This window comes from Hemitrygon akajei, chromosome 19 (assembly GCF_048418815.1).
Source record: "Hemitrygon akajei chromosome 19, sHemAka1.3, whole genome shotgun sequence".
In the NCBI taxonomy this organism is placed as follows: domain Eukaryota; kingdom Metazoa; phylum Chordata; class Chondrichthyes; order Myliobatiformes; family Dasyatidae; genus Hemitrygon; species Hemitrygon akajei.
The window spans coordinates 6,572,389-6,593,444 of record NC_133142.1 but is presented as its reverse complement, the minus strand read 5'-3'; the positions used below and the strand labels follow the sequence as shown (position 1 = coordinate 6,593,444).

At 46.0% G+C, this 21,056-nt stretch overlaps 1 protein-coding gene across 5 annotated transcripts in view; it reads right to left on the bottom strand.

Moving 5' to 3' along the window:
• Nucleotides 1-21,056, bottom strand: part of LOC140741720 (plexin-A1-like) — a 436,373-nt gene that overhangs the window by 215,375 nt on the left and 199,942 nt on the right. For all 5 annotated transcript variants that reach the window (XM_073072023.1, XM_073072027.1, XM_073072026.1 and 2 more), the window contains 2 exons: nucleotides 13,772-13,872; nucleotides 2,705-2,828 (listed from right to left, as the gene is read on the bottom strand). In XM_073072023.1, coding sequence (XP_072928124.1) covers nucleotides 2,705-2,828; nucleotides 13,772-13,872 — 225 coding nt within the window. The remainder of the gene's footprint in view (nucleotides 1-2,704; nucleotides 2,829-13,771; nucleotides 13,873-21,056) is intronic.

The window sequence follows — 21,056 nt, the reverse complement described above, 5'->3', positions numbered from 1 at the left end:
CAATTCCCATCAACGCTCTGTTGATCCATACAAATATTCCAAACTAACTTTGGATTCCTGCCCTGAACCATTCTGGCTTCATTGAATTCGCAGTTCAAATACACACATACTTAAAATCCTCACATATACTCTCCTTATGCATTAGAGAAAGGATTAGGTGCACATTGTTTAAGTTACCAGGGCACCACATCAAGATACATGGGTTTAAATCCACAGCTGACTGGAACCCATGAAATCCCACCAGGCTCATCATTTGCCCTTGAGGGAACAAATCTGCTACTGTTGCTCGCTCTGAACTATATGTGACTCCAGACCCTCCAATGCTGTTAACTACCTCCTCTGTCCAGGGGCAGTGAGTGTCCTCTAAGACCAGAGCCTCAGAACAGAGGGGCATCCTTTTAGAATGGAGGTGAGGAGAAATTTTTTTAGCCAGAGGGTGGATGAATCTGTAGAAATTGTTGACACACATGGCCGTGGAGGCCAAGTCATTGGGTATATATAAGACAGAGATTGATAGATTCTTGATTAATCAGGACACGAAGGGATACGGGGGTGGGGGGGGGGGGGGGAGGCAGGAGATTGGGGCTGAGAGCGAAATGGATCAGCCATGATGAAATGGCGGATGGGTCAAATGGCCTAACTCTGCTCCTATATCTAATGGGTTGGAGTGTAAATGCTGATGTAATTCCATTAATAAAAGAAAGGAACTTTAAATGGCGATACTTGGAAGTGTGGAGGAGCAGAGGGATCTGGGGGTACATGTCCACAGATCCCTGAAAGTTGCCTCACAGGTAGATAGGGTAGTTAAGAAAGCTTATGGAGTGTTAGCTTTCATAAGTCGAGGGATAGAGTTTAAGAGTCGCGGGGTAATGATGCAGCTCTATAAAACTCTGGTTAGGCCACACTTGGAGTACTGTGTCCAGTTTTGGTCACCTCACTATAGGAAAGATGTGGAAGCATTGGAAAGGGTACAGAGGACATTTACCAGGATGCTGCCTGGTTTAGAGAGTATGCATTATTATCAGAGATTAAGGGAGCTTGGACTTTACTCTCTGGAGAGAAGGAGGATGAGAGGAGACATGATAGAGGTATACAAGATATTAAGAGGAATAGACAGAGTGGACAGCCAGCGCCTCTTCCCCAAGGCACCTCTGCCAATACAAGAGGACATGGCTTTAAGGTAAGGGGTGGAAAGTTCAAGGGGGATATTAGAGGAAGGTTTTTTACTCAGAGAGTGGTTGGTGCGTGGAATGCACTGCCTGAGTCAGTGGTGGAGGCAGAGACACTAGTGAGAGACTGCCAGACAGGTATATGGAGGAGTTTAAGGTGGAGGGTTATATGGGAGGCAGGGTTTAAAGATCGGCACAACATTGTGGGCTGAAGGGCCTGTACTGTGCTGTATTGTTCTATGTTCTATGATTCCCAAGCAACCAATATAGATGCCACAGCCAAGAAAGCTCAACAATGTCTTTATTGACGTGTGCCAACTTTTAGCGATGCACCACAGGAAGCATCCTTTCCAGATTTGTCACAGGTCGGGTAACGGCTCTGCCCGTGACCACAAGAAACTACTGAGGGTTGTGGACACTCTTTGTTACCGGGCCACCGCGTACGGGTTCAAATCCAACCAGTCAGATGGGGGCCCAGTAAAACTCACATCACATGGACTAGCCTCAATCGAATCTCAGTGCCTCGGTAAAGAAGCCAGCATAATCAATGACCCCACCCACCCTGAACATTCTCTCTTCTCTCCCCCCCCCCGCCGAAAGCGCGCACCACCAGGCTCGAGGGCAGTTTCTATCCCACTGCTATAAGTCTATTGAGAGGTACGACGGACTCTCGCCCTCACAGTCTACCTGCTTACGAGCTTGCACCTTACCTGGACTACACTTTCTCTGTAACTGTTGGACTTTATCTTGCATTCTGTTCCTGTTTTATTGAAGTGCGTGTGAACTGATTTGCTTTGTAAGATCCGTACGAATGACGAGTTTGTCACTGTACCTCAGTCCATGTCGTATGATGTGGGCAATAATGCTCCTTTGACCATGATTGTTCTTGGCAAATTTTCCTACGAAGTGGTTTGCCATTGCTGCCTTCTGGGCAGCGTCTTTCCAAGATGGGTGACCCCAGCCATTATCAATACTGTCAGAGATTGTCAGTCTGGCGTCAGTGGTCACATAACCAGGACTTGTGATCTGCACCGGCTACTCGTACGACCATCCACCACCTGCTCCCATGGCTTCATGTGACCCTGATCGGGGCACCCTAAGCAGGTGCCTTGCCCGAGGGTGACCTGCAGATTAGCAGAGGGAAGGAGCACCTTCCACCTCCTTTGGTAGGGACGTATCTCCACCCCACCACCCTGTACTATTATCACATGTACCTCAGTAATAAACCAATTTCAATTCCTCTACTATCAACAAGCTCATGGGACAATCCCTTCCCCACCTTAGTTGTCCATTCTACCCTGACATGGAATTATCTCACTCGCTGGGTCAAAATCTGGGAGCTCCCTGTGTTGGGAACACCTTTGCCAGAAACACTGTTGTGGTTCAAGGTGGTGGTTCACCCCAGGGGCAGTTAGGGATGAACTGTTAGTGCTGCCCTTCCTTGAGATAACCAGCTCCCAAGAAGAAAAACAGAACAGAAACATAGATACAAACCCCCACCCCCACAATATCAAATGCCACACAGTCTCACTCACCAGGACCTCAGAGGTGGTGACGGAGATGTTCCGAGGCTGCACGCTCAGCTGAACGCACTGACGCAGGTTGGAGGCGAAGCGTTGATACTCGTTCGCCCGGTCACACTTATCCTTCCGGGAGCAGCTGTGGGGAGCAGCAGGGCCAACGATCACATTCAGATTTCTTTATCATGACAGCAGAACAGTGCTACGTGGTCCAATGAGATGGCAGAACAAGCCACTTTCCCACCCTCCCTCCGCCCCCCACACACACACACACACGCCGAACTTCCTATACCCAACGGGTGGCACCATGGTGCAGTGGACAGAGGCGCTGCCTCACAGCGCCGGGGTCCTGGGTTCGATCTTGACCTTGGACACTCTGTGTGTGCACACTCTCCCCGTGACTGTGCAGGTTTGCCCCAGGTAGTCCACTTCCCTCCAAACACTCCAAAGGCGTGCAGGTCAACAGGCCTGTTGGCTGTGGCAAGTGACCCTGAGTGCAGGTCAAGTGATGAAAGTGTGGAGGGAATAAAGTAAAAGAGATTTACATAAGATTTGACACTTGAGACGGGTTCATGGAGAGGACAGGTTTAGAAAATTACGGGCCACATTGGACAGATTCGTAGAGAGGACAGGTTTAGAAAATTACGGGCCACATTGGACAGATTCGTAGAGAGGAAAGGTTTAGAAAATTACGGGCCACATTGGGGCTAGCTTGGATGAGCACCTTCGTCTCAGCTTTAACTAGTTGGGCCAAAGGGATTTTCATGTTGTATGACTCTATGACTCTGGGTGGTGGATAGTCAGCACAGCTTTGACAGGGCGAACGGCCAGTTTCTGTGCAATAGGGCGCAATGAGACACTTAGTGGATACCGCCAAAAGAGCCATGGGCAACTTGTTCCACTACCCAACCCCATGATAATTGATGTACTTTGAAATTTGATTCTGCGTCTCAGTTTGACTGTAGAATCTTCCGCCTCCGGCGTTCAACCACACCAATCCCCTTTTCAAAAGCAACTACCATTAATTATCACCAGGCCTTAAGTGAATAAGTACATCACAGGACCTCCTTTGGAGACTCTTTTCTTCAAGGAATTTAATTCAAAAAAATGAAGCCGCAACCAAGTGACCAGTCGTAGGAAGCCCCAGCCTCACACAGCCGGCCTATCAAGTCTCAGATTGTGAACCCTGTCACCTCTACCCAAACAGTCCATTCTTTATTATAAACCATTTAAACTTGGGAAGCAATGCATAAAGCATTTTCCCGAGACCACACATGGAGCAAAGGGAGACGATAAAGAAGGCTAGGCAATAAATTCAAAGTCACCGCACTGCTAAGGTCGAAGGTCAGATGCTTCTCCTGTTACCATGGGGGAGACAACAGGGTGGAAATGCGGAGTGAGTTTTGAAGGGATTATTTTTGTTTCACGTGGATGAGAAAGGATTGTATTTTTCCAACCCAAAATCAGGACAAAAGATAGAATTTTGTAAGGTGCAGACATAAACATGGCAGGTCAACTTGTTTCACAGGAGCAGGCCAAGAAATTGGCAGAGTAGTGGCTAGTGTAACGTTATTACAATGCCAGTGATCCAGGTTCAATTCATCCACTGCCTGTAAGGAGTTTGTACATTTTCCCCAGCTTTCCTCCGGGTGCTCCAGTTTCCTCCCACATTCTAAAGATGTACCAGTTAGGAGGCTAATTGAGCACATGGGGTTAATTGATCACATGGGGTTAATTGATCACATGGGGTTAATTGATCACATGGGGTTAATTGAGCACATGGGGTTAATTGATCACATGGGTGCAATTGTCCAGGATGGGCTCATTGGCCATGCTAAATAAAGATAAAAATAAAGTGCACCAACAGGCCATTCAGCCCGACTGGTGTCTACACTCCATACAAGTTTCTTCCTGACTGATGAGGGGTTTCGATCCAAAACATTGCCTATCCATTTCTCTCCACAGATGGTGCCTGAGTCACCAAGTTCCTCAAGCATTCTGTGCACATTGCCCTAGCCTCGTCCTTTCCATCTTTCTTTCGACAATCCATCATCAACATCTTTTTGCTCCCTTCCCCTGCAGGGTCCCTCAAATGCATTAACGCTTTTCAGCTCCACGAGAGCGCTGCCTGGACTGCCATTTCCTCGAAGTGACAATGTCCAATGTACTAGAGGTTAGTTTATATTGGAGGAGGAGGGGGCGCTTGTATTGAAGTCATTTACAAGCAGAACCATCAATCTCTTTATGCCTACCACATTGGGGACCTGCTCAACTTTCTTCTTCTGTGTAAAAAACTGACCTCTGATATCCCACCTATACTTTCATCCAAACACTTTAAAGTTATGCCCTCTCATATTAGCAATTTCTGCATGCAAAAAAGGCTCTTGCTGTCCGCTCGATCTATGCCTCTTATTATTCAGTGTATCTGTGACATGGTCCCTTCTCACTCCTGGCATCAGAAAGAAACTACAGGAGCCTCAGGACTCACCACCAGATCTAGGAACAGTTATTACCCCTCAACCATCAGGCTCTTGAACTAAAGGGGCCAACTTCACTCAGCTTCAGTTGTCTAATCACTGAAATGTTCCCACAGCCCATGGACTCACTTCAAGGGCTCTTCATCTCATGTTGTAGATATTTATTGTTTATTTATTTATTTATTATTATTCTTTAATTCTTTTTGTACTTGCACAGTTTGTTGTCTTCTGCACTCTGACTGGATGCCCAAAATTGGGTGGTCTTTCATTGATTCTGTTATGGTTATTATTCTATAGATTTATTGAGTATGCCTGCAAGAAAATGAATCTCAGGGTTGTATATGGCGACCTATATTGCACTGTACTGCTGCCACGGAAAAAAACAACAAATTTCATGACATATGTGAGTGATGATAAACCTGATTCTGATATGGGTCTCTATTATGGACTGAGAGTGGGAAAGCAGCAGGGAGATGGGAAACGTGGTTGGGAAAAGGGGAAAGAAGTGGGGAGGGACATTCTGTAATGATCAGTAAACCAACTGTTTGGAATCAAATTACTTTGCCTGGTGTCTCAACACTAGGTATGTCTACACCTGAGCTACCCCCTGCCTCTGGCACCCTTGCTTTGCCACCTGTCCCACACCCCTCTAGTCGTGCTCCATCATCACCATTCCCAGCATCCTGATTTACAAACTTACTGTCCACTCCAATTTGACAAATACTGTACTGTGCAAAGTCTTTGGCACCCTAGCCACAAGTATATCCTGTATACCTGCCTAGGACTTTTGTACGGTATTGCGTCAGCCTCTACCACCACCACACTGCAGGCACTCAAAACTCTCCAAATCAAAAACATCACTGCCGTACTTTCCTCAATTCACCTCAAACTCTGAAATTGGCGATTAGCACACTGGGAAAAAGGCACCAGCAATCCATTCTATCTGTGCCTCTTATCACCTTTATAGACCTCTATCAAGTCAACTCTCACCCTACTTCACTCCAAAGAAGAAAGCCAACCTATCATCATAAGACATGCTCTTTAGTCTAGGCAGTATCTAGTAAACCACCTCTGTACTCTCTCTAAAGCTCAACATCCTTCCTATAATGAGTTGACCAAAACTGAACACAACACTCCAGGTGTGATCCAATCAGGCCTGGTTGTGAACTACACACCCAGCAATCTGAGTAAAAAACCTACCTCAACTTTCTCCATAGAACCATAAAACATTACAGCACAGAAACAGGCCTTTTGGCCCTTCTTGGCTGTGCCGAACCATTTTTCTGCCTAGTCCCACTGACCTGCACCTGGACCATATCCCTCCATACCCCTCTCATCCATGTATCTGTCCAAGTTTTTCTTAAATGTCAAATGTGAGCCTGCATTCACCAGTTCAACTGGCAGCTCATTCCACACTCTCACCACTCTCTGCGTGAAGAAGCCTCCCCCCAATGTTCCCTTTAAACTTTTCCCCCTTCACTCTTAACCCATGTCCTCTGTTTTTTTTTCTCCTCAAGTCTCAGTGGAAAAAGTCTGCTTGCATTCACTCTATCTATACCCATCATAATTTTATATACCTCTATCAAATCTCCCCTCATTCTTCTACGCTCCAGGGAATAAAGTCCTAACCTATTCAACCTTTCTCGGTAACTCAGTTTCTCAAGTCCCAGCAACATCCTTGTAAACCTTCTCTGCACTCTTTCAACCTTATTAATATCCTGCCTGTAATTCGGTGGCCAAAACTGCTCACAATACTCCAAATTCAGCCTCACCAATGTCTTATACAACCTCACCATAACATTCCAACTCTTATACTCAATACTTTGATTTATAAAGGCCAATGTACCAAAAGCTCTCTTTACTACCCTATCTACCTGTGATGCCACTTCTAGGGAATTTTGTATCTGTATTCCTAGATCCCTCTGTTCTACTGCACTCCTCAATGCCCTACCATTTACCTTGTATGTTCTACCTTGCTTTTTCCTTCCAAAGTGCAATACCTCACACTTGTCTGTATTAAACTCCAATCATCTTAAAAATATACACTCCTGTATTAGCCATTTCCACCCTGGGATAAAGTCTCTGGCTGTCCACTCTTAACATGCCTTTTATCATGTTGTACACCTCTATCAGTTGCCTCTCATCCTCTGCTTCAGAGAGAAAAGTCCTAGCTCGCTCAAGTTTTCCTCATAAAATATGCTCTCTAATCCAGGCAGCGTCCGGATAAATCTCCTCTGCACCCTCTCGAAAGTTTCCACGTCACTTGCATCGACCTAGTCTATGGTACAAGGGGGATGTCAGAGGTAAGCTTTTCACACAGAGAGTGATGGGTGAGTGGAGTGCACTGCTGGTGAAGGTGGTAGAGGTGGATACAAAAGGGTCTTTGAAGAGACCCTTAGACAGATACATGGAGCTTAGAAAAATAGAGGTCTATGTGGTAGGGAAATTCTAGGCAGCTTCTAAACTAGGTTACATGGTCAGCACAATATTGTGGGCCGAAGGGCCTTTAACGTGCTGTAGATTTTCTATGTTCTCTGTTAACTCCTTGTGATCTCCTACACTGAAATTCCAATGCTCCAACCAATTCCCGAGCCTACGTTAGTATGTCTAATCGTTCTGGAGTAAATAATTGATAGTCGACTCCTGTCTAAGCAGACACAATCCTTTTTAAAACCAAGGCACATGATATTAAGGCATGTCAAGATCTGTACAGCTATTGAAAAAGCAATGTCACCTTGTTTAAACAGAGAAACAGTGGAAACTAAATAATTAATGTTCCGATTTAAATAATCACAGTCTAAGCTAGAGATCGCTGTGAAGGCGGATGGTGAAACACCACTGCTACTTTCATTACATAAATCCAAAACCTGGTTCTGCACTCAGTGCCCACTTTATTAGGTACACCTGCTTGTTTATTCAAATATTTAATCAGCCAATCATGTGGCAGAAACAAAATGCATAAAAGCAAGCAGACATGGTCAGGCGGTTCCGTTATTGTTCAGACCAAACACTAGAATGGGGAAGAAGTGCGATCTAAGTGACCAACTGTGGAACGGTTGTTGGTGCCAGATGGGGTGGTTTGAGTATCTCAGAAACTGCTGACCTCCTGGGATTTTCACTCACAACAGTCTCTAGAGTTTACAGAGAATGTGCAAAAACCAAAAACTTCCAGTGAGCAACAGGTCTGTGGGGAAAAAACATCTTGTTGATGAGAGAGATCAGTGGAGAATAGCCAGACTGGACACACAGCACATTAAACCTTCAAGTGGATGGGCGAAAGCAGAAGACCATGAACGTACATTCAGTGGCCACTTTATTAGGTATCGGAGGTACCGAATAAAGTGGCCATGGAGTGTGAAGCAGGACTCTCAAGATTTTCTCAAATTTCACCACGACTGTGAATCAGGAGATAAGCAGGAGGTGAACTTCACAAAGACAGCAAAAGCAATTGCATTTCTAGACAAGGGAATATTGATTGGGCAACTTCCTTGTCGATCAATTACACTGCTATAAAGGGCTACGTGTGACAGGACGTGCTTCATTTGAATGCGATATTTCTTGATTCTCTGCAAATCCACAGAATTGCCTCTGGTTGTATTAGAACAGATAGAGTTTGTCTTCCCTCTCTTAAGCAATTTACTTTTTCTTCTACTGTTGTTGTTTGTTTTGAATAAAGTCTTAAGAACATAAGACATAGGAGCAGAATTAGGCCATTCAGCACATCGAGTCTGCTCCACCATTCCATCATGGCTGATTTATCATCCCTTTCAATCCCATCCACCTGCCTTCTCCACATAACCTTTGACACCATGACTAAACAACAACCTATCAGCCTCTGCTTTAAATATACCCAAAGACTTGGTCTCCACAGCTGTCCGTGGCAGTGAATTCCACAGGTTCATCATACCCGGCTGAAGAAATACCTCTTCACCTCCGTTCTAAAGTCTCCATTTGAGACTGTGCCCTTTGGTCCTAGACTCCTCCGCTGCAGAAAACAAATTCTCCACTCCACGTAGGCCAGGAATTCTCAACCTGGGGTCAATGCACTCCTTGCATAATGATATTGGTCCATAGCATAAAAAAGGTTAGGAACTCCTGATCCAAGCCTTGCAATATTCGATAAGTTTCGATGAGGTCGCTCCCCATTCTTCGAAACTCCAGCGAGTACAGTCCCAGAGCCACCAAGTGCTCCTCATAATTTATTCCTACCATTCCTAAGATCATTCTTGTGAACCTCCTGTGGACCCTCTCCAATGGCAGCACATCCTGCCTTAGATAAGGGGCCCAAAACTGCCCACAATATTCCAGTGCAGACTGACCAATGCCTTACAAAGCCTCAGCATGTCATCCTCAAGACTTACCAAGCTTCAATTCATCACGTGCCTAAGATTTTTTCACGTAGCATATCCAATAAATTACAATAACAAATATACATACTGTATGTAAATGGTGAGGTAGTGTTCACAGGTTCAGTGACCATTCAGAAAGCCGCTCCTAAAACTTTAACTGTGTGTCTTCAGGCTCCTGTACCCTCTTGGTAATGAGAATGAGAAGAGTAATGAGTAGAGTTGGTAATGAGAAGAGGGCATGTTCTGGGTGGGGACCAGAGATGTGCACCACACCTCAAGGTGTGGGTGGCCTAACCGAAGTTTCACACAGCTGCAAGGTGACTTTCCAACTTTAATACTCAGCGCCTGGCCTGTATTCTTTATCACCCCATTCCCGTATCTTACCACTTTCAGAGAGCTATGGACTTGCATCTTGAGATCCATCTGTCCAAACATCATACTTGCCGCTTTTCTAAGGCAGCAGGAAGCTTTGATGGAATCAACAGAGGGGAGATGTTGATTATCAAGATGACTGCGAACTCAAAAGCACTTGTCCGTAAGGTGTGTGACGAGGCTGAGGCCGGTTACATGCTCAGAGCCCTGAACTTTGGCCTAAACCCGAGCAGCATGGTAGCCCAGCACAATCTCTTTAGCTCAGCCGCAAGATCCGGCTTTGATTCCTACCGCTGCCAGCAAGGAGCTTGTATGGTCTCCCCACCATGGTGTGGGTTTCCTCCGGATGCTCCAGTTTCCTCCCACATTCCAAGAAGGTGTGAGTGAGTGGCGAGCACATGCTACGTTGGCGTCAGAAGCGCGGCAACACGTGCAGGCTGCTCAGCGCGATCCTGACGGATTTCACCCCTCAGGGGCAGAGGCAAGGAAAGGGTTACCTTTCAGGGCGAATGTTTCAGCACAGTTTCTATTTGCATCCCATTTCTGGCAGACTTTTGATATGCAACGTGAAAAGTTGCAGAGTATGCACTCACAGTAATATATGACAGGGTACAAGCATGCATCTGCTGCACTCCTGATTAAGCTATTTTGCTGCGAATAATAGCCAGAGCCCATTAACACACAGCATTTCATTTGGTCAGCAAAGAGGGAAAAAAAATGATAAGATTAATGTCATTTCCCATTTGCGAGCTGGACTGGGGTTCCTCAACATACAATTGCTCATCATGAACGTCAGCATTCCCTCTCTCGATGGCAGGAGCGATACCTCGCTCTCCCTCGTTATTGAGGGAGAGAGCCTGAGGCACATCGAAGTGTTGGGATGAACAGCGTGTTTCTTTTTTGATGGTTTCTAGATCATGGTCTTTTTGGCGGCTTTGCTGTCGTTTGCGTGGCGGGTGGTGTGGGGGGGGGCTGATGGTTTTGCTGAGCTAAATGGGGGTAGGGTTGATAATTTGCTGCTGCTTGTGCGTGAGGGGAGAGGGAGGCTTTGGGGTTCTAACATTTTTCTGTCATTTGTTCTTTGGGGCTTTTCTTCTGTTTTGTGGATGTCTGTGAAGGGTAAGAATTTCAGGTTGTAAGCTATATACATTCTTTAGTGTGAAATGATACAATTGAAGAGAAAATAAAACTGAGGATTTCATTAGTCAACCTCAAGATGGCATGTGGGTCTATACTATTCCTATTGGCAAATCGTCACTTTAGGATAGAGAGCTGGAGACATTTCTTTAGTCAGAGGATGGTGAATAGATATGGTAATAGCTTTTGGAGCCAAGGGAACAGAATGATTGAGTTGAAGGTTGGTAAACCTTAAGGAGGTAATACTGAGGCTTTATAAAGCATTGGCAGTATTGTGAGCATTTTGGACCCCTGATCTAAGGAAGGATATTGGAGAGAGTCCGGAGGACGTATACAAGAATGATCCCATGAATGAAAGGGTTAATGGCTGAGGAGCGTTTGGTGGCTCTGGGCTTGTACTTGCTGGAGTCTAGAATGAGAGGGGTTCTCATTGGAACCTATCGAACGCTGAAAGACCCCGATAGAGCGGATGTGAAGAGGATGTTTCCAGTGCTGGGGGAGTCTAGGACCAGAGGGCATGGCCTCAGATAAGAGGGGTTGAGAGGGATATTAAATCAGAATGGCAGTGCAGACCCGATTGCTTAATCTGCTCCTATGTATTATCGTCTCATTACTTAGGATGTGGAAGGCTGCCAAGAGGATGCACGGGAATCTTACCAGGATGCTGCCTGCTTTACAGGGTAGCTACTGTAAGGAGAGATTGGACAAATTTAGGTTGTTTTCAATGTTGCGGTGGAAGCTAAGGGGAAACCTGATAGCGCTTTATAACAAGAGAGATATTGAAGTCCATGTCCATAAATCCCTCTGAGTTGCCATGGAAGTTGATAGGATTATTAAGACCATAAGACATCAGAGCAGAATTAGGCCATTCAGTTCATCGAGTTTGCTTCGCCATTCCATCATGGCTGATCCCAGATCCCACTCAACCCCACACACCTGCCTTCTCGCCATATCCTTTGATGCCCTGACCAATCAGGAAACGATCAACTTCCGCCCTAAATATACACATGGACTTGGCCTCCACCGCAGTCTGTGGCAGAGCATTCCACAGATTCACTACTCTCCGGCTAAAAAACTACCTCCTTACCTCTATTCTAAAAGGTCCCCCTCAATTTTGAGGTTGTGCCTTCTAGTTCTAGATACCCCCACCATAGGAAACATGCTCTCCACATCCACCCTATCTAGTCCTTTCAATATTCAATGAGATCCCCATGCATTCTTCTAAACTCCAGTGAGGACAGGCCCAAGGTTGACTAACGCTCCTCATATGTTAACCCCTTCATTCTCAGAATCATCCTCGTGAACCTCCTCTGGACTCTCTCCAATGGTAACACATCCTTTCTGAGACAAAACTCCAAGTGTGGCCTGTCCAGTGTCTTATAAAGCCTCAGCATTATCTCCTTTCTTTTATATTCTTTCCCCTTTGAAATAAATGCCAACATTGCACTTGCCTTCTTTACCACAGACTCAACGTGTAAATTAACCTTCTGGGAGTCCCGCACGAGGGCGCCTCTAATGTTTGAACCTTCTGATGTTAGATAATAGTCCACACTATAGTTCCTTTTCCAGAATGCATTATCATACCTTTCCTAACACTGTATACAAACTGCCACTTTTTTGCCCATTCTTCCAATTTGATTGAGTCCCGCTGCTTCCTCAGCACTACCTACCCCTCCACTTATCTTCTTATCATCAACGAACTTTGCCACAAAGCCGTCAGCTCCGCTATGAAAAGTAGCAGCCCCCTGAGTGTTGATCTTCATTAGTTCAGGAATTGTGTTCAAGAAGTGCAAGGTAATACTGCCGTTCTATAAAACCCTAATCAGACCGCGCTTGGGAGTATTGCGTTCATTTCTGGTCACCTCATCATGGGAAGTACATGGATGTTTTAGAGAGGGTGCAGAAGAGATTTATCAGGATGCTGCCTGGATTGGAGAGCATGTCTCATGAAGATAGGTTAAGTGAGTTAGTTGCTTTTCTCTTTGGAGCACAGGAGGATGAGAGGTGACTTGATAGAGGTTACAAGATGTTAGAAGGTACAGATCAAGTGGACAGGCAGAGACTTTCTACCAAATGGCTAATTTGAGGGTGAGTAATTATAAGTATCGGGAGCCAGACTCTTTAGATAGACACATGGATAATAGATACATGGAGGGGGCTATGTGGGAGGGAAGAGTTAGATTGAACTCGTTATAGGTTAAAAAGTCAGCACAACATCGTGAACTGAAGAGTGTGTAAGTGTTCTGTGTTCTCTGATGTATAAAATTATGAGAAGTACGGGTGGAGCAGACAGTTGTTTTCCCACAGTGCGTGAGGAGAGAGAAGGGAGGAAGGAGGTAGGGGTGCGGATATGGGGGGGTGAGGAAGAGGAGTTAAAACAGGGCATATGAGGGGATATGGTGGCATGTGGGGATGACAGATGAGATGATGTGGTGAGGGGGTGAGGGACAGGGTGAGAGGATGAGGGGCAGGGGGAGAGGGTGAGGTACAGCAGAAGGAACTGAGGGACAGGGTGTGAATGAGGGACGGGGAGGAGTTGAGAGACAGGGTGTGGATGAGGGACGGGGAGGAGTTGAGAGACAGGGTGTGGATGAGGGACGGGGAGGAGTTGAGAGACAGGGGAGGAGTTGAGGATCGGGGGAAGTGTTGAGGATCAGGGGAAGTGTTGAGGATCGGGGTGAGGAAAGGGGACAAGGTGTGGGAAGGGGACAAGGTGTGGAAAGGGGGTATGAGCAGCCAGTACTTACACGTTGTGCAGGACACACCAGCCACAGTGGGGGTCCCTGGAGCCCAGACACAGTTCACAGCTCTCATACTGCTCACAGCTCTCCACTGGCACACGACTCACCTACACAGCAAAGAAACACCAGTCGTCATTAACCCAACCATCGCCATCACAACCCTGCTATCCCACCCACTTTCCCGGGTACAGGGGAGCTTCCAAAACCCTTCCCAACACATCACCCCCACCCTCCAGGTGACTGAGCTAATAGAACAATGCAGCACAGGGATAGGCCCCTGGCATCCCCCAGCGTCTGTGATGACGTTATCCCTACACAATGCTTAGGGTGTAGGTAGCAACCACGGCTCACAATCCCATTCACTGTTCCCTCTCTAGTTTACTGTTCCACCAACACTATCAGCTCAACACAACATCTCTCATTGTGGAAGTTGCCCCACACTAAGGAACCTTTGGCACCAACTCTTCGCCCCTCATCCCCTCCCTCCTCAACCCTCCCCCCTCCTCCCTTGCCTCTCACCCCTCACCTCCACCCTCACCCATCACTCCCTCCTTCCTTGTCCTTCACTCCCTCCCCCACTCCTTGCCCCCACCCTCAACCCTCACCTCCTCCTTCCTCAACCCACCCCCTCCCTCAAATGTAACCCTCTCCCTCCACATTTCCATCTTCTAAAGCTTCACCCCCTCCCTCCTCAACCCTCAGTACCCCTCCTCACCCCTTCCTCAATCCTCATCAGCTCCCTTCTCACTCCTCAGCCCAATCCTCTCCTTCCTCAGCTCCAGTCCCTCAATTCTCAACAGCTCCCTTCTCCCTCCTCAGATCCTCACCTCCTCAACCACTCCTTCCTCAACCCACCCCCCCACAACTCTGATCTACTTCCTCTTCAACCCCTCCCTTCACACCTCCACCTCCTCAATCCTCACCCTCAACCCTCAGTACCACCCACCTCACCTCCACTTCCTCAATCGTCATTAGCTTCCTTCTCACTCCTCAACCCTCTCCTCCTCTCTCCCACTTCCTCAACCCTCACCACTTCCCTCCTCAGTCCAATGTCAATCATCACCAGCTCCCTCCTCCCAACCTTCCTTCTCACCCCAATCTCCTCAGCTCTCGCCAGCTGCTTCCTCCATTCTCAATCCCCACCTCCACAAACCTTGCCACCTCCTACTCACTTCAACACTCAGCACCTCCCTCCTACCTCCTCTACCCTCAGCACCTCCCTCCTCCCTCCTCCACCCTCAGCACCTCACTCCTCCCTCCCACCTCCTCCACCCTCAGCAGCTCACTCCTCCCTCCCACCTCCTCCACCCTCAGCACCTCACTCCTCAGCTCCACTTCTCCAATCCTCACCAGCTCCCTCCTCCCTCCTCAGCATCTCAACACTCAGCACCACCCTCCCACCACCTCAACCCTCACCACGCCCCTCCTGCCCAGAGGCCACAGTGTGAGGAGACAGGCTCAGCCCTTTTGGGAAATCCCTTCCCTCAGAGTGTGGTGACCTTTGCAATTCCCCACTCTCAATGTAGTGGCAGTCATTGGATGCATCCAGAGGTAAGTGGGACAGATCACTAGGCTATTCCAGATCTCTAGAATGAGGAAGTGGACCAACCATGGCCCTTATGAAATTAGAACTGGTTCACAGAGCCAGATGGCAGACTTCTGCCTGTTTCCCACGTTCTCAGAAATTTGTGGCGACTCCAAAGTAACACTGTTCCACTTCCGAGGTTACTCCCCCCCCCCCCCAAAAGGCAAGACTATTCCATAAGTCTTAGGCAGACCGCAGTGGGTATATGTTAACATCTCACCTACATTCAAAAATGGTCGCTATTTGACCATGAGGTGTGGCCCACCACTAAAACCTCATGACCACCATCTGCAGATCCAAAGTTCAAACTTCAAAGTAAATTTATAGTCAAGCTGCATACATGTCACCTTATACAACCCTGAGATTCATTTTACTGTGGGCATACTCAATAAATCCAAGAACCATAATGAAAGACCACAATCCAACAGGGTGAACAACCAGTGTGCAAAGGACAAAAAACTATGCAAATATGAAAGAAAAAGGAAATAATAACAATAAAATAATCAGAATCAGATTTAATATCACTGGCACGTCGTGAAACTTGAGGACTTTTCAGCAGCAGTACAACACAATACATAATAAATACAGGAAAAACTGTATCACAGTAAATTAAAGTTAAATTAAATTATGGAAGTTAAATAAGTAATGTAAAACAGAAATAAAGAGTAGTGAGGTAATGTTCATGGGTTCAATTTCCATTTAGAAATTGGATGTCAGGGGGAAGAAGCTGTTCCGGAATCACTGTGTGTGTGCCTTCAGGCTTCTGTACCTCTTTCCTGATGGTAACAATGAGAAGAGGGCATGTTCTGGTTGATGGGGGTCCTTTATGATGGACGTTGCCTTCCCGAGACACCGCTCCTTGAAGATGTCTTGGATGCTGCGGAGGCTAGTATCCACGATGGAGCTGACTAATTGTACAACTTTCTGCAGCTTACTTTGATCTTGTGCAGTTGCCCCCCACCCATACCAAACGGTGATGCAGCCAGCCAGAATGCTCTCCACGGTACACCTGTAGAAAGTTTTGAGTGTTTTAGGTGACAGACAAAATCTGCTCAAACTCCCAATGAAATATAGCCACTGTCTTGCCTTCTTTATATCTGCATCGATATGTTGCGCCCAGGTTAAGTCCTCAGAGATACTGACACCCAGGAATTTCAAACTGCTCTCTCTCTCCACTTCTGATCCCTCTGAGGATTGGTTTGTGTTCCCTCATCTTAAGTCCACGTTAGCTCTTTGATCTTGCTAATGTTGAGTGCAAGGTTGTTGCTACGACACAACTCAACTAGCTGGTATATCTTGCTCCTGTACGCCCTCTTGTTGCCTTCTGAGATTCTGCCAACAACGGTTGTGTCATCAGAAAATTTATAGACAGCATTTGAGCCCTGTCTAGCCACACATTCATGGGTGTAGAGAGAACAGAGCAGAGGGCTAAGCACAAATCCCCGTGGTGCACCAGTGTTGATTATCAACAAGGTGGAAATGATATTTCCAAACCACACGGACTGTGGTCTTCTGGTTAAGAAGTCGAGGATCCATTTGCAGAGGGAGGCACAGAGGCCCAGGTTTTGTAGTTTTTCCAATCAGAACTGTAAGAACGATGGTGTTACACACTAAGCTATAGTCAACTAACAGCATCCTGACATTAGTATCTGTATTGTAATAATAAATAAATAAGCAATAAGTATTGAGATCATGAGATGAAGAGTCCTTGAAGGTGAGACCATAGGTGTAGGAACAGTTCAGTGATGGGGAGAGTGCAACAGACACAAAATGCGTGAGGAACTCAGTGTACAAAATGTTGGAGGACATCTGGGGCAGCACGGTTAGCGTAGCGGTTAACATAACATTTTACATTCCCAGCGACAGGGGTTCAATTCCCGCCGCTGTCTGTAAGGGATGTGTATGTTCTTGGCATGATAGCATGGCGTTGCTCCAGTTCCCTCTCACTTTCCAAAAAGACGAACAGCTGAGTAGGTTAATTGGTTAATGTGGCAGCATGGCGTTGTTGGGCCAGAGAGGCCTGTTACTGTGCGGTATCCCTAAATAAAAATAATGAACTCAGCAGGTCAGGCTGCATCTATGGAGGGGAATACACAGTTGATGTTTCAGACTGAGACCCTTCATCAGGACCCATGAAAAACCTGACCATACACTTTATGGTATGCTACAAGAGATGCCAGCACTTATTACTCATCCCTATTCACCCTTCAGAAACCAGAGGAATTGCCAGAATCAACAGGATGGATGAAGGGCCTCAGCACAAAATTCGACTGTTTATTTATTTTTATTAATGCTGCCTGACCGGCAATTCTTCCAGCATTTTCTGTGTTTTATTATGTCCCTCATGATCTTTTTTCAAGATTAGCTTTATTTGTCAAACGTACATCGAAACCAACAGTGAAACATGTCATTCATGTCAATGACCAACAGAGTCGCTGTCACCCGCAAATCTCACCGTGCTTCCAGCACAAACGTAGCATGCTCACAATTACGTCAAATGTCTTTGGAATGTGGGAGGAAAAAGTAGTGGATATGGCCTGGTCCATCATGGGAAATGTCCTCCCAACCACTGAGCACATCTACATGAAGCATTGTTGTATCCATCATCAGGGACCGCCACTACCCAGGACATGCTCTCTTCTCGCTGCTACCATTGGGAAGAAGCTGTAGGTGCCTTAGGGCCCATGCCACCAGGTTCAGGGACAGCTATGACCCCTCAATCATCAAGCTCTTGAATCAAAGGGGATAACTTCACTCAACTTTACTTGCCCCATCATCGAAATGTTCTGACAATCAACAGACTCACTTTCAAGGACTCTTCATCTCTTGTTCTCAGTATTATTTATTTATTACAATGATTTCTTTCTTTTTTGTATTTGCACAGCTGGTTGTCTTTTGCACATTGGTTGAACGCCCACGTTAGTTCGGCCATTCCTCGATTCTATTATGGTTATTACTCAATTATAGATTTATTGAATATGCCTGCAAGAAAATGATCTCAGGACTGTATATGGTGACGTACATCTACTTTGATAATAAATTTACTTTGAACTTAGAAATCCATGTGGTCACAGGGAGAACCTACAATGTCCTTACACACAGCGGCAGGAGTCGAACCCCAATAGTTGGCGCTGCAAAGCATTACACTATCTGCTACGTTACTGTGCCAGCCTACCCATTTACAGCCCTGCATGGTGCCACTTCAGTCCGCTGCACTCCAGTGAATCACGTCCTCGCCTGTCCAACCTCTCCCTACAACTCAGACCCTCCAGTCACGGCAAGATCCTTTGCATGCTTTCCAGCAAAAGGCAGCTGCTCGACAACAGGACTCACCTTCAAAGATTCTTCAGCTCACGTTCTTGATCTGGGGTTCCTAACCTTTTATTTTTAATGCCATGGACCATTAGCCAAGGGGTCTGTGGAACCCAGGGTGGGAACCCTGTTCCAGATACTGATCGCTTACCTTTATTATTATTTCTGTTTATTTTGTGTTTGTATAGTTTGTTGTCTTCTACACACTGGTTGTCCACCCTGTTAGATGCAGCCTTTCATTGATTCTATTGTGGTTACTGGATTTATTAAGTATGGCCACAAGAAAATCAATCCCGGGGTTGTATATGGTGATATTATGTACAGGCTTCCCCCGCAATCCGAAGGTGGAGCGTTCCTGTGAAAGCGTTTGTAAACCGAAATGTCGTAAAGCGAAGAAGCAATTACCATTAATTTATACGGGAAAATTTTTTGAGCGTTCCCAGACCCAAAAAATAACCTACCAAATAACACATAAAACCTAAAATAACACTAACATATAGTAAAAGCAGGAATGATACGATAAATATACACCCTATATAAAGTAGAAATACTGTAGGTACGGTGTAGCTTCACTTATCAATATCGGGAAGACGGCGAGCCAAAATCGATTTGGAGGGGGGAAAAAAAAATCAGCACATACACACATGTGCAAACAACCCCGCACAAGGCCTCACGATCATTGTAGTCTTTCTCGGGGTAAACACACGTATAAAGCGGGCGTCTTTTTCTCGTAAAAGCGAAAATCCTCTTTGGTTAGCGAAAACAGGTACTAATGTCACCGGTCACCGAATTATAGGAAAGATATCAATAAATTAGAGAGAGTGCAGAGACGATTTACTAGGATGTTACCTGGGTTTCAGCACTTAAATTACAGAGAAAGGTTGAACAAGTTAGGTCTCTATTCATTGGAGCGTAGAAGGTTGAGGGGGGATTTGATCGAGGTATTTAAAATGTTGAGAGGGATAGATAGAGTTGACGTGAATAGGCTGTTTCCATTGAGAGTAGGGGAGATTCAAACGAGAGGACATGATTTGAGAGTTAGGGGGCAAAAGTTTAAGGGAAACACGAGGGGGTATTTCTTTACTCAGAGAGTGATAGCTGTGTGGAATGAGCTTCCTGTAGAAGTAGTAGAGGCCAGTTCAGTTGTGTCATTTAAGGTAAAATTGGATAGGTATATGGACAGGAAAGGAGTGGAGGGTTATGGGCTGAGTGCGGGTAGGTGGGACTAGGTGAGATTAAGAGTTCGGCACGGACTAGGAGGGCCGGAATGGCCTGTTTCTGTGCTGTGATTGTTATATGGTTATATGGTTAATGTAGGTCTTTCGTAACAGCGAGCTGTCGTAAAGCGAACATTCGAAAAACGGGGGCCACCTGTACTTTGATAATAAATTTACTATGCACTTTGTACTTTTGAGCTTTGAACTGGATAAACAAAACTGTACTCAATAATCTAGGCATCATCACACAGAGCCAGGCACAGTCGACCACACATACAGTACTGTGCAAGTCATAGGCACATAGAAACATAGAAAATAGGTGCAGGAGTAGGCTGTTCGGCCCTTCGAGCCTGCACCGCCATTCAGAATGATCATGACTGATCATCCAACTCAGAACCCTGTACCTGCTTTCTCTCCATACCCCCGATCCCTTTAGCCACAAGGGCCATATCTAACTTCCTCTTAAATATAGCCAATGAACCAGCCTCAACTGTTTCCTGTGGCAGAGAATTCTACAGATTCACCACTCTCTGTGTGAAGAAGTTTTTCCTCATCTCGGTCCTAAAAGGCTTCCCCTTTATCCTTAAACTGTGACCCCTCGTTCTGGACTTCCCCAACATCGGAAACAACCTTCCTGCATCTAGCCTGTCCAATCCCTTTAGAATTTTATACGTTTCAATAAGATCCCCCCTCAATCTTCTAAATTCCAGTGAGTATAAGCCTAGTAAACAACTGGGGTCCCAGCACTGAGCCTTGCGGTACCCCACTAGTCACTGCCTGCCATTCTGAAAAGGTCCCGTTTACTCCCACTCTTTGCTTCCTGTCTGCCAACCAATTCTCTATCCACATCAATACCATACCCCCAATACCGTGTGCTTTAAGTTTGCACACGAATCTCCTGTGTGGGACCTTGTCAAAAGCCTTTTGAAAATCTAAATATACCACATCCACTGGCTCTCCCCTATCCACTCTACTAGTTACATCTTCAAAAAATTCTATAAGATTCGTCAGACATGATTTTCCTTTCACAAATCCATGCTGACTTTGTCCGATGATTTCACCTCTTTCCAAATGTGCTGTTATCACATCTTTGATAACCGACTCTAGCATTTTCCCCACCACCGATGTCAGACTCACCGGTCTATAATTCCCTGCTTTCTCTCTCCCTCCTTTTTTA